General features: G+C 34.2%; 1 protein-coding gene across 3 annotated transcripts in view; it reads left to right on the forward strand.

Annotated features, from left to right (window-relative positions):
* The window catches only part of LOC106867184 (uncharacterized), a 49,133-nt gene that overhangs the window by 15,528 nt on the left and 18,511 nt on the right, over positions 1-15,094 (forward strand). For all 3 annotated transcript variants that reach the window (XM_089348738.1, XM_089348740.1, XM_089348739.1), the window contains 8 exons: positions 1,520-1,639; positions 2,109-2,459; positions 6,235-6,393; positions 6,608-6,937; positions 8,628-8,765; positions 9,254-9,556; positions 10,522-10,635; positions 12,671-12,818. In XM_089348738.1, the coding sequence (XP_089204864.1) occupies positions 1,520-1,639; positions 2,109-2,459; positions 6,235-6,393; positions 6,608-6,937; positions 8,628-8,765; positions 9,254-9,556; positions 10,522-10,635; positions 12,671-12,818 (1,663 nt within the window). The remainder of the gene's footprint in view (positions 1-1,519; positions 1,640-2,108; positions 2,460-6,234; positions 6,394-6,607; positions 6,938-8,627; positions 8,766-9,253; positions 9,557-10,521; positions 10,636-12,670; positions 12,819-15,094) is intronic.

Genomic DNA, 15,094 nt, shown 5'->3' on the forward strand with positions numbered 1-15,094 from the left:
TCGCTTGACAACTGATGCTGGTGTGTTTAGGTCCCCGTAACTTAACAGTTCAGCAAAAGAGACCGATAGAATAAGTACTAGGCTTTTAAAGAATAAGTCCTGGGGTCGATTTGATTCGACTAAAGGCGGTGCTCCAGCATGGCTGCAGTCAAATGACTGAAACAAGTAAAAGAGAGAGAGAGTATTAGATAATGTATATTGATATATAAGTAAAAAGACAGGATGGTTAAGGTGGAAAGCCTTTGACCATATGTCTGCTCAAGCAGTAATGACATGCAGCCAATCAAAAACAACAATAATGTACAGTTGATATATGAATGTTGCACTTTGTACTTTATGTATCACAATCCGAAAAGGACTAGGAAATTTAGAGTTGTTAATATAAGAAGAGGGATTATTTGCTTGAATAAACAAATGTAGTCACTATGTATTACAATCAAATACACCAAACATTTCAGCAACCAGTATTTTGCTCAAATTGTTATTCGAATTAGAAATATATTGTCTCTTGATTAGCACTCTTGTTTTGATGTTTTAATACACATTCTGAAATAAAGAAAAAGATAGATATAGGTACATGCATGTAGTATTTCCACCTATGACTTTGTGCATCTGTGTGTAGAATAACCTACATCCAACAAATATCTATCCCTAAATAAATGTGAACAGATCACCATTTTGAGCGTGGCCGTTGCCAGTACCACCATTTTGAGCGTGGCCGTTGCCAGTACCGCCTTACTGGCCTATGTAGGATTTTCGAGCGAGATTGTTGCCAGTGCCCCTGGACTGGCTTGTGCGGGTGGCACATAAAAGACACCATTTCGAGCGTGGCTGTTGCCAGTATCGCCTGACTGGCTTTCGTGCGGGTGACACGTAAAAGCACCTACTACACTCTCTGAGTGGTTGGCGTTAGGAAGGGCATCCAGCTGTAGAAACTCTGCCAAATTTAGATTGGAGCCTGGTGTTGCCATCCGGTTTCACCAGTCCTCAGTCAAATCGTCCAACCCATGCTAGCATGGAAAGCCGACGTTAAACGATGATGATGATGATGATGATGATGATGATTAAATTTGGTTACTAACACAAAAAATATTAAAAGAAAAAGTCCCTAGGTATCACCCTTCAAGATAAATAATCAGATGCCTGTATTGTGAAATATGTAAACTTGAAGAATATTGAGAGTGTAATCATCTGATGTCAGCTGTGATGGACAGATCCTTTAGTATGGTTGAATGATAAATGACCATCAAAAATGATAATTTATTCATAGTTCAGCTTTGGTAGAAGAGCCTAGACACAGGGAAAACCTCAAATTATACAGTAAAGATACCTTATAGATACAAACAAGTATAAAACTGGATTTATTTTGGAAAACTGGATTTCTTTTGGAAAACTGGATTTCATTTGGAAATTTCCAGTGAGTTTAGTAGTTTGAGTCTGCTCACAAATCTCAAAGCATGAAGAGTAGTCAGAAATAATTGAACTAACTTATTAAATCAATTTTTTGCATTAATTGCAGAATGGAATGTTAGCTGTAATTTTAATGAAAACACTTGCAATTATGATATTGAAAATAATGAGATAAGTGGTGGCTGGAGAATTGAGAAGATATCTGATCTGGAAGATCATTCTAATTATGGTAATTATTCATGTTCTTGATATTTTTATTTCAAGTAGAAATAATAAAATGTTAATCAATAGACACAATCATATACAAAACCATGTTACACTAAGCACATGGATGGCTGTAACTTTGGGAAGAAAAGCTTGTAAAAACGATTGATGTCAAAAATGAAGATTTGCAGTATCATAGGATGAATTGCTAGCTAAAGATTTTTGTTTAAAAATTATGAGAACAACATTTATAGACTTGATCACTGTGGTAAATGCAACTAAGGCATCAAATCACTTAACTAAATTTTAAAATTCTTTCTGTGATTGTTTTTCTTATCTTTTAGAGAAACTGAAATAAGTTTTTTGATTTTCAATTTATAATTGCTTAATTTGGAAGTTATTTTATTCTGTAAATGTATCTTAGCAAATTGCTGCCCATTTGTCAAGAAACAATGAAAGTGGGAATAATCATAACTTTCCTGTCTATTTTATAGGAGATTATTTGGTATTTCATAGTAACTACAATACAGTGAATAGAAACTCCCTGATATCGCCTTTCATTGATATTCCGTTGTTGAAAGCCAAAGTTACATTTTATTACTACATGCCTGGGATTGCAAATGGTGAGCTACAAGTAAGATTTGTGGAGGATGGACTTGAAAAATGGTCTTCTAAAACTCCATATTTCTGGCAAGATTTTGGAGACCATGGAACTAAATGGCAATATGGTTGCATGAATCTACCAAGTAAAAAAGGAAGAATCATATTCATTGGCTTTTCTGGAAGGTTAAAAACTTCTAAAATCGCTCTTGATGATATTGTCATTGCTGAAGGCCTTTGTCAGAGTAAGTAGATTTGATTTCTATCTTTACAAGACAAGTGATGTTTGGATATTTTACATCTGTGTTGTATTTTTTAGGAAAATTTTCTCATATTTCATTTAAGTAAGTTTAATTCTTTCCTCAGATCTTTATACTTCCACTGCTAGGAAGACTTTGAAAATAGATCTGTTCACTCAGGGCTGATCCAGGCTTAACAGCAATATATATTATCTATTCACACCATATGTCCATGTTTACATGTCTTTTGTGCAATACGCTGAATGATAATTTTAATGCTTAATTGCTTTCTTAAGCCTCTTCTGTTTAATTACTTTAAGTCTTGTAAAGTTAAGCATCAATAGATGATTAGTATTAATGATGTTGGTTAAATGCAGATTGAAGATCTCTCTGCTTGTGTGTCATTTTAATGTCTACTTTCATATCTTTTCTATGGTCATTAGCAATACAAATGAAATAAAATAGTTATAAAAAGATGTAATTGAAATTAGCTTGCATCTGTAACTTTCAGATAGTTGACCAAACAGTGTATTAAATAAAACAAAATTCAAAATTAGCTGCTATACAAGTTGACCCATACATAAGGCAGCATTTAATGTTACATTGGTGTCTAAATGCTGCTTGAATTCTTGCATGACTATTTATTGTCTTTGCACAGTTTCTAATGCTGGAGATGTATTACGGTGTCAGCTGTTCACTACCAGTGAACTAAGGTAACACCCCTTATTTTTCGAGCATCATCTTGAGTATTTGAGCAGTTCCAAGCAGTGCTGTTTTCTGAAAGTGCTCCACCCTTATTGCAGTCCTTATTTGTTCCACATACTTCTCAAGATTTTTGCTCACTGTTCCCAGGGCTCCAGCAATTATTGGCACTATCGCTACCTTTTTCATCAACCACAACTGCTTAACTTCCCAAGCTAACCTGTCATATCCCTTGACTTTTCTTTCTTCCTTATCACATGCCTTGTTGTCAGCTGGGCATGCTATGTCTATGATCCAGCCTAGTTTGTTTTCTTTCTCACTTAAGACTATGTCCTGCTTCCTATTCTCTATCTCATGGTCCCACTGAATCATAAAATCCCATAGGATCTTTGCATTTCTATTTACAATGATGCCTTCAGGTTTGTGGTCATACTAATTTTTTGCTCTGTCAAGTCCATACTTGTTGCAGAATGTCCAATGTACAAGCCCGGCTATATTGTCGTGGCGTCTCTTGTATTCCTTCTGGACTAATGGAGTACATTGGCTGGTAATATGCCATACAGTTTCAACGTTTTGTCGTCAACAGATTCTGCACTTATCAGTTTCTGCCGTGTTGTCTATTCTGTATTTTATGTAGTTTGTTCTTAGTGCCTGCTCTTGGGCAGCACAGATTAAAGCCTCCGTTTCCAGTTTTAAATCACTTTTAGTCATCCACAGTCATCTTTTTTCTCTGTCTGTCTTATCTTCAACATCCTTATGAAATTGACCATGCATTCTTTTTTTACCCACCTATTTTCAGTTTCATTCATTTTCAATTTCTTGTGTAGTGCTTTATCTTTGCAATCTTTCATCCTACACAAGCCTGGCCTTCTTAATTCTAATGATAGCGGTTCTGTGGCATTTTTTACATATCATGCTATGTTCTTTTCTTCTGCTCTAATACTGTGTTCGCATCCAATCAGTCCTCTTCCTCTTCGTTTTCTTGGTACATACAGTCTGTCTGTGTCACTTTTTGGGTGGAGTGACCCATATCTAGTAATTAACTTCTTTGTCTTTCTGTCTAAGCTGTTTAATTCGTCTACTGTCCATGCAATTACCACCCAGGTGTTGATAGCTTCAATCTTATTTTTAGAGAGGATGTAAGAGAGAAAGAAAGAGAGTGAGAGAGAGAAAAAGTGAGAGAGAAGGGGAAAGAGACAGTGAGTGGTGATAGCATTCGTTTTGTGTTTTTAAATGTTTATCACACGGTAAGAGAAGTAGATACATAGAAACATATACACATTGTTAAATCAAAAGCGGGAGAGAAGAGGGGCACAAAGGAAGTGAAAGAGAAAGAGAGAAAGTAAGAGAGACAGTTCATACATAGATACATAGACAGCAAATATTGGTTGTCAATTTCACTTTGCATTACCACAAATGATAAAATTAACTCACAAATGGTTGAATACTCCACAGACAGGCATAACATTACCGTAGTTCTCAGGGAGAATCAGCCTCACACAGAATATGATAAGGCTGGTACCTTGAATTACAGCTACAACTCGAGACATATATTTGAATGTATTTGTGTGTGCGCGTGTGTGTGTGTGTGTGTGTGTGTGTGTGTATGTATAGTTTAGGTTAGTTAAAACATGTTTGCAATAATAAGTGTCACGTGGTGGAAATAAACGCAGTTATCAAACTTTCATTTATAAATCCATTTATTATTTCATTCTTTTGCATTTCAATTTGCACATTTGTACTCAGACATTTTCAACAACTGCACGCCAAAAGAAATGGAAAAATGAGTAATTTTATCTCCTAAAAATTCTGACTGCTTTGCAATAAATGAGAAAGTTCTTAATATTATACCAGAGGCACTTAAAACGTACTTAAGCACAGATTCAGTGTCTGGCAATAATGAAGAGGAGGTTCAGATCTATCTGTTTGAATTCATAAACTCACTCACTCCATCCGGTATACCTCCTCATCACCTCAACTTAAAAGTAGGGGCTATTGTAATGCTGCTAAGAAATCTTTTGATCAGTCAAGGATTATGTAATGGAACTTGCATGAAAGTACAAAGACTTCATGAACATTGTATAGAGGCATCATTGGTAACAGGCTCCAACAGAGGTCATACAGTTCTAATTCCCAGAATTAAACTTAGCCCAAGTGATGCAAATAATCCATTAACACTAAATAGACTTCAGTTTCCACTTCGACTTGCATATTCAATGACAATTAATAAGGTTCAAGGGCAAACATTTGAAAAACTTGGAATACATTTACCTCAACCGGTATTTTCTCATGGTCAATTATATGTCGCATTTTCAAGAGCATGTGCTATGAACAATATAGTAAGAGTTATGACAATCAATTGAGATAACAGACAAAGCCAAAAAACGTGGTAGTGACATACACACAAAATATTGTATAGCATGAAGTACTGTGAAGAAGACCACTGCACCAGCTAGCACCACCACCACACCAGACACTCCGTCATTACACATCCACATTACACCTTTAAGATCAGGGAACCAGTTAGGTGCCCAATGGATCTCTCTTGGCATACCAGCAAACCACAAAATCACACCAGTCGGCATCACCACTACCTCCAAGCCTGCATTCAATCATTTTCTAAACACTGAAACCTTTTTTAAATGAATTGTGTATTATTAATGTGTAATCCCTATAGAGCATGATGCAATTACTTCATACAAAAATTGTGATGATTATGATGATAATGATGGTAGTAGTGATTGCTTGAATGATATGTAAACAGTCTGAGAGTGAATGTGGATTTTATGGTTGTTTTGTCATGGTTTGTTTTCCAGTTGCTAATTTGAACAGGGGGCGCAGGTCCTCCTGTAAACCTGTAGTTTTCTGCTAATTAGGGCTTCAATGCCTGTTCGTTCTCAAAACAGATCATTACCTGCACAACCACAATGTCCCTCCTGCCAATACAAGAGTTTGGTGTTGTCTTCTAGGAAATATACATGGAGTCATACACTGAAGTTGAGCCATTCAGTTGCAAAATTCTTTAATAAATTTTGATACTTCTACCATTGTAAGAAAATGTTATTATTTTCTATTGTAGCTGGGATCACAAATCATGTGTGCACCTTTGACAACCCATTACTTTGTAAATACATAATTACTTGTATGAACCCCAGTGAATATACGTGGAGGAGGATTATTGGAGGAACACCAACAAATGGAACAGGACCTGACACTGACAATTCAAATAGTAAAGATGGTAAATTGTTTTTGTTTTAGTTAACTTCTTTTTTAATACAAAATTTGTAATCAGATACATTTTATAATGGACTTTCTCTGTACAAAAATAGAAAACATTAAATGTAAAATATTTCTTATATATATGTTGATCTTTAAATTTAACATTCAATAATATTGTCTAAATTGTTAATAAATCACTTGTGAATCAATTATTTCATATTTTGTTTTTATAGGATACTATATTTATGCAGAATCTTCTTATGGAAAGCCTATTGATACTGCAGAGTTGAAGTTTCCAGTTTCTAATGTTAAAGAAAAAAGTCTGAAGTTTGCATATAGTATGCATGGAAGTGGAATTGGTCAATTATATGTAAAATTTAAAAATAAATCTGATGAGAAAATAGTATGGAGAATGAAAGGAGACCAAGGATTATATTGGCACAAAGTGTGTTTATTTATTGAATATGACATAAATGATATCATCTTCATTGCTGAAAGAGGAGACTCCTACCTGGGAGACATTGCAATAGATAATGTCTCTGTTGAAATGAAAGCATGCCCTGGTAATACTTAAATATTTTGTCTTTGCATGTATATGTATGTGTGTGTGTGTGTGTGTGTGTGTGTGTGTGTTACTGTCTTGCTTGACATTGTGTAATACTTGTAAATGTATGTCACTATCATGCAAGCATTGTCCTTAGTTTCCAGTCTTCTGTGAAAACATGTCTTGCCATGAGGGAATATTACTTTACTTGGAAACAGATTAGGGTTGGTGACAGGACGGACATATGGCCATAAAAATTCTACCTCACAAATTCCATCTGCCCCATATAAGCATGGATAAATGAACATTAAAATGATGATGATGATAAATATCAAGTTCAGTTATTATTTTATATAGTTTGATGAGATGTAAGCTTAATCATGTTGACTTGCCCTAAATACACGACATGTAGTTGAAGTCTTCAAGTGGGGCTTTCCAGATCTAATGGCTTTAGAGTCCTACATATATAGCTGGCTTTAGATATAACTTACCATCACCAGTTAACTGTCCAAAATTGCTACGTAGATATTAAAAATAAAACATTCTCCCTTTATTTTCTCTAGCTTATGCATATGTAAAACCTCAAAAGGGATTAAAATGGTTAGTCTATAGACTTCCTAGAAAAATGTTCAGAATCAAAGAAGAGAAACAGTAACAATCAAAACTGAAATTAAAGTCCAGAATTCTAATGGCAGTTGTCTACACTTTTGCTACATTTATGGTATATTATATTCTTTGTTAAGAGTATTGAAAATAGATTTAATTCCCTATATTGCTGGTATTACTTTATTCATTCATATTCAGACACTGAAAATATGTTTGAGATGAAGTCTCCTCAAGCTTTTGTGAAAGTAAATTCAAGTGTCAGCTTTAAATACAAAATGACAGAATATACAAAAGAGATTGCAGTGTTTACTTATGGTGCTAAGTCAAGAAATAACATTTGGTCTTCAAATTACAATAATATTACAGAATTCACTACAGCTTGTATAAATTTCCAATTTTCACAGGAAATAGGGCTGGGCTTTCAGATGACTGCAAATGCAAATACATCCATGAAGGAATATGCTTATTTGGATTATATTTCCATAAGTAATATAACATGTGAATGTAAGATTCATTTTTCCATTCTAAATGCAATTCATATATTACAGGTCTTTTGTATCCATTTTATATGTTTGAAATTGTAGAAAATTTTTAGCTGCAAGTAATTATTTACAGAAATGGATTCCCTATTAATACAAACCAAGTAGTCTTTATAAGAAATTGTTGGCAAACTGTTAAAAGATATAGTAATGAAGTGCAGTGGGGATGGAATATATATTTTTATCATAATCTTGAAATTCGTCATTTGAAACTGTTTCATAATAAACTGTTTATTTGCTAAATTTTATCAGTTTATTGATTGTAATAAATATAAATGCAAACTTTTTGCATAATTAATGTTTCATTACAATTATCAATATATATTCTTTAAAGCATCAGAGCACAGCCGGTTTATTTGTGCAAAATTAGCCATGGAAGCAATAATTATTGTTGCTGAATCACTGATTTCTATAAAACCTATCTGAGAAACAATAAATAAATAAAAATCTGAAATTGCAAGATGAAACTTTATACTAACACTTAAGAATGAGTCCATTAAACACTGCTAGTGTAAAATAATTTTTGGCAATTATTTGATCTTTTACTGATCTTATGAATTTCAGTAACATTCTTCAGCTGTGATTTTGAAGATACAAATATGTGTGGTTTTAAAAGTTTCCCAGAAAGAGATTCTTGGACTTTAAGTAATGGTTTGTCTAGTCAAAGACCAAAACTTGATCATTCAGAAAGAACTTATGAAGGTAAAATATATTTTGATAATTAAACTCCTTGCTGTTTATTTTTCTACAATAGCATATGTTGGAAATGACTGCAACAACTATTACTCCTAATGTATATCAATCTTTCATTTTTATATGATTTGATCTGTGATGTTCAATTTTCTTAGTTCAAATTACTTCTCAATCTATGCTTGACTTCTAAATGCATTTCCATTGCACACTATCTTCATCTAGTATTCACTCTCATTACTACAAGCATGTTCTCAATCCACTTAATAATTAACTTATACAATGGACAGTACTCAAGTAATTGCTATTTCATCACTGAAGAATAAGTACTGGTTCTTTTCTGTTTCATTACTGTATCATATCATACATCTTACACTTATGCAGGAAAAAAAAACATTTTCTTACTAATGAATGAATTAATTTTAAAAGCTTTTTTCACTCACTTTAAATGCTTGGTCACAGATGATGAAGATGTTTATAATAAATATTTTATTTTTTAGGTCAGTATGTGATGTCAAGTTCTAGAGGGTTAAGTCGTCTAGAATTACCTACAATAACCATAGAAGATACTTTCTGTTTGAACTTTTATTATACATTCTTTGGTAATGGCAATGTATCAGTCTATAACAACGATACTTTCCTAATGGGTCTTTCTAAATTTGATGTTGATAACTGGAGGAATGTCAAAATTACTCTACCAAAAGGAAGACACAATATTTCTTATATATACTGGAAAAACAACACATATGGAACTGTGGCATTTGATAGTGTTTCAACAACCCCAGGAAAGTGTTCGCATACAGGTAAGACCAAGCAAATCTTTATTTTTCTAGATATATTTATTGTGAGTAATAAGCAAAAAATATCATTAAAGAGGATATGACAAGTACATGTGTACACAAATATACAAACTGGCTGTAATAGTTCATACTTTCCATTTGCAATTTATTTATATTTCAAAAAAAAAAAAAAAAATAAATAAATAAAAATAAAACTTCTATTTCAATCATATGAAACCTAACAACACTTAAAGGATGGTATGCATAGAGTACAAACAAATCAAAAGATCTAGCCTCATTCAGCAGTGTTATTAAAAGATATGTCTCTCCTATCTACATTTAGTTGACTATCTTCAAATTTAATTGAATTTCACGAGACAATTATACTCATCTCCTGTGTTTCTCTTTAAACAAGAATTTAAACTAGTGGGCCTGTGATGAAAATCAGGTATTTTATTCTTAAAAATGTACATTGTATCAGGCTGGATTTTAACTTCAGAGTATTTTTCCTAAAGAGTTGTTGGCACTCCGTTGCTTACGATGTCGAGGGTTCCAGTTGATCTGATCAACGGAACAGCCTACTCGTGAAATTAACTTGCAAGTGGCTGAGCACTCCACAGACACGTGTACCCTTAACATAGTTCTCGGGGATATTCAGCATGACACAGTGTGACAAGGCTGACCCTTTGAATTACAGGCACAACAAAAACAGGAAGTAAGAGTGAGAGAAAGTTGTGGTGAAAGAGTACAGCAGGGTTCGCCACCATCCCCTGCCGGAGCCTCATGGAGCCTTAGATGTTTTCGCTCAATAAATACTCACAACGTCCGGTCTGGGAATCAAAACCATGATCCTATGACCGCGAGTCTGCTGCCCTAACCACTGGGCCATTGCACCTCCACTAAAGAGTACTTACACAATGATTGATAAGTATTGACAGCAAGCACTATATACTATTATTAATGTTGTTATTTTTTTTTCCATTTAAAAGACTGTGGGGAAAACTGGAAACTCTGTAATAATAACTACACATGCTACCCTTATACAGCAAAATGTGATGGGATAAACAATTGCCCTGATGGAGAAGATGAATCTAATTGTACAAGTAAGTTTTATGTACATTTAGTTTTGTTCAAATATATCTTTTCTGAAAAAGTGATAAATTCCCAAAATTATTTTTAGGTGTTAGGATTATCATTTAACAAAAAGAAAAAAAGTTTAAACATTCATTTCAAGAAATATTATTTTCATGATGATGATGATGATGATGATGATATTTCTCATCATCTTAATTGTTACCATCTCAGCCATCACTAGTATCAGAATAATCACAACCATCAAAACTACCACCACCATCACCAGCATCACTACAATTTTCACTGTCACTGCCATCACAAGCATCACCAAGCCAGAAAGAGCAGCACACCCAGACTACAGCACTACTTCTTATGCAATTTAACTGTTGTATGTTGAAGTGTGTAATATGGATACACTGATAGGTACAGACATGGTATACCTGTATAATGAAGAAGAGTTAATGAGAGAAATGTGGAAATGATATATGACTTGAGATGAAATGAACTGGCAAGTGACGATTTATTCTCCATTATAAAATACAATGATTGCTATACATAATATAAAATAACATAACAGGTTACAACAAAGCTGTGTGAGCGACTTCATGGTTAGGCTGGATTATTGATCTTGTAAACATAGAGGCAGCTGCTGGTCTGTTGGTTGTTTGATGTTCATACAACAGTGATGTAGGCAGGGGTCTGGTGTAGATGAAAGTGGAGGCTGGCTGGTGTCAGATACATTGTTGCCAGAGACGAGTAGCATGTGGATAGTGGCATGTGCCAAAGACAAAGCTTAGTCAAGAACTATCGTTCTTATAGAGATCAGTAGTCTCTTAGAGCTGGTGATTAATTTCCTGCGTAAGGAAAAATGAACTGTTGCACCAACACGATTGGACGGCTGGAAACCAACCAATATGAACTGCAAATTTGGCTAATCACAATGTCATGTGACCTGCTGGAACGAAAAGGCTTGAGGAGCCGAGATCCAGGTATTTAAGCCTAGATGAGTCAAAATGAAAACATCTCATACATAATGACAGTGTAAATCACTTCTGCTACACATGGAACAGGTAGATCTGCAAGTCACACTTCATCATTCAACTGTTTACTTGAATGCAACAGGTGTGCTCAATAAAAATTAACCTGCATTTAATCAACAAAAGCAAACACCACCACCACCACCACCACCACCACCACCACCACTACCATTGCCGCCACCATCACCACATCATCATCATCATCATTTTCATTTTCTATCAAAAGGGTTATAATATCTTAAATAGAAATTAGTGAACTAATTTGTTTTGGAAGTGTGAAAAGCCTTTCTTTTCTTTGTTAATTTCATGAGAAAAATCATTAATCTGACACTTTACGCTTGTATATTTGAGTACAAAACCAATTTTTGTAGGATAGATGAAACAAGTAGTTGAATTCACTTCAAAATATTACCGTTACTTATTCTACTAATTATAGTGAAATGAAAAGTAAAGCAAATTCTCATAGTATATCAATATTGACTATAAAAACATAAAATCAAAATATGTAATTATTTTTCCTTGTTGCTCTTAATATCACCACTACTTCCATTGCTCTTAGGCAAGGAATCAATATTGCAACTGGTATTAATGCTTTAAGAAGTAAAAGCTAGTAGAACACTTAACTGCTCATATCTAATTTCATCTCTCAACATTTTGACTTAAAATCATACCAGAATCAACTTCACTTTTTATGTATTCAGGGTTAATACAAATAACACTAGCAACAATTTGAAATTGAATCTAGTCATAAAATATCAGTAATTGAACAAGCATTTTAGTATAAATCTAGTAAATGTATTTAGGTTAAAAATAGTTAACAATGTAAAATAAATACTTAATAGATTTTAGTGTCATCTCTCATTAAACTGAACTTAAAGCAGTTCCACAGGGATCAGTTGTACCATTCATATCTCCAGGAGCAAATAACATACATCAGATGAATCTATCACCTCACCTTCAAAAAATGGTTTCATCCCAAACCCAATGTAACCAATATTCCACTCCAAATTCTTCTTTATTAATACAGGTGGAAAACGAAAATTTAGATTAGTTGGTGGCCAAAGTTTGCTGTCGGGAACAGTGGAAATGCTTAATGGTTCACAATACTCACCAATATGTGCATACAGATTCTTACTGGAAGGAGCGAAACAGATCTGCTCTGAATTTGATGTCAAGTAAATATTTTATTGTATATTTATTACAGCTATTTATAATGTTAAAAATGATAGCTTTTTAAAGCAAACCCACAATTTTGACTATATCATTACTAATTGTATATATCATCATCACCATCATCATCCTCATTGTTTAATGTCTGCCTTCCGTTCTGACATGGGTTCGACAGCTTGACATGAGCTGGCAATTCAGGAGTCTGCACCAGACTTCTTATGTCTGTTTTGGCATGGTTTTTACAGCTGGATGTCCTTCCTAACACCAACCACCCAGCAGGGTATATACAATAAAAGTCAGGCATTAAAAATAAATATTGTGGGCAATTCTTTTGATTCAAACCTTTCAATGCAATGATCCAGCATAGCTACAGTCCATTGACTGAAACAAGTAGAAAGATAAAAGATACATTAAAAAACAGTTGGTATTTCATTTAGAATCTACAGATAAATACCCTTTTTTTGTCATAAAGTATTAACTTTTGCCTGAATTTTCGTCTAGAATTCGACTCTCCTTCCATGACCTACTGTCTGTATTCTCACTTATGCTCATCTTCTTGTACCTTTTGAGTTTGCTCTAGCACTACTTTCCTTTTATCTCCTTCAAGCATGACTCTCCTCTATAGCAAGACATTTGAGTTTGTTTCTCTATCATACTTTGGCCTTTAAACACCTGTGTTAAACCACCCACTTCCAAATATTCCCCTCTCAAATATTCCCTCTTAGTAGTAGGATCTTCTTTCCTTTCCCTTTTCCCTGTCACTTCCCTATCATGCAAATTACATGACAACCTCATTATTGCTGGTATCACATAAAAAGCACCAGTACACTCTGTAAAGTGGCTGGCACTAAGAAGAGCATCCAGTCATAGAAACATATACATACACACACACATACATACATACATACATACATACATTTGCCATGTTGGACCACTGAACTCAACACGTTTTCATTCTCTCTCTATTTCTTCTTCTTCTTTTCTATTGAAATGTAAAAGACTTTTCCAATTTCCCTGAATGTCAAATATACTTGCTTGTTGTTCCTATCTTCGTCTTTGTACCTGTCTTCGTCTTTGCTTTTCTATAAATTTGAACTACATACATACATACATACATACATACAGAGATATTATGTATGTATGTATTATGTAATACATACATAATACATACATATATATGCATTGTATATATTTTATATACAATGCATATATATACAATATGTATGTATACTGCTGAGGTGCAGTTAAAAAGGTAGCCATTTTTCCTGCCAAAACTAATGCTGCATGAACAAAATACTTTGGATAGCAGGTGATGTCATCCTTTCTGTGCATACGTGAAAAATTTCGTGTCTGTAGGCCATGTCAGTACCTGGCTGTTATGCTTTGTCTAGAGATGTGTAGTGCATGTTCGTCAGATTTTCATTTTCACTAAATGTATCAAGCTGAGATATTGAATCAAGTTTTGCCAAAAGCTTGGTGATACTAAAGATCAAATCATCCAGAGGATTAATTAGACCTTTGGTAATGATGCCATCAGCAAAACTCAGATCAATGAGTGGTACAACTACTTCAAACATGGCCACATTACAGTGGAGAGTGAGTCACACACAGGTAGGTCATCTACAAGCTGAAATGAGGAGCTGATTGAGAAAGCTCATTGAAGACTGCCATATAACAATCCTTGATATTGCTCTCGAAGTGGGAATAAGTACAGGATTAGTGCCTATCATTTTAATGGAAGATTTGTGCATGCAGGAAGGAGCAACTCCATATGGAAATCGTTCAGGATATGCTGGCTTGTGCAGATCATGACCCAAATTTCATGAAGACCAGCACCGGTGGTGATGAGACATGGGTTTATGGTCTGTGCTTATTGCGTTCAATCATCTTCCATGAAAATGAAAATTCGATAAGTGTGCACTACATGCATGTACTCTAGGAGTAACAGCCAGGAACTGAAATAGCTTACTATCATGAACACTTTTGAGAATGCACAGTAAGGGTGGTGTCACCTACTGTCCAAATTATTTTGTCCATTCAGCATTAGTTTTGGCAGGAATAAATGAAGTCAGATACTTGATACTTTTGAACACACTACGTAATATATATAGTCTACAGATGAGATCCAGAGATTCCCAGTACAGAAGACACTCTGAGCCCCCAGAAACAGCTGTTGGAATTATAACACCTTTATTCCATTCTTTTAATTTTCTCTGTCAATTGTACTTTGTGTATGTTGGATCTATTAATATAGATATCTATATATTTGTATTTAAATATT

This window comes from Octopus bimaculoides, chromosome 3, assembly GCF_046866305.1.
Source record: "Octopus bimaculoides isolate indiv1 chromosome 3, ASM4686630v1, whole genome shotgun sequence".
Classification (NCBI taxonomy): Eukaryota; Metazoa; Mollusca; class Cephalopoda; order Octopoda; family Octopodidae; genus Octopus; species Octopus bimaculoides.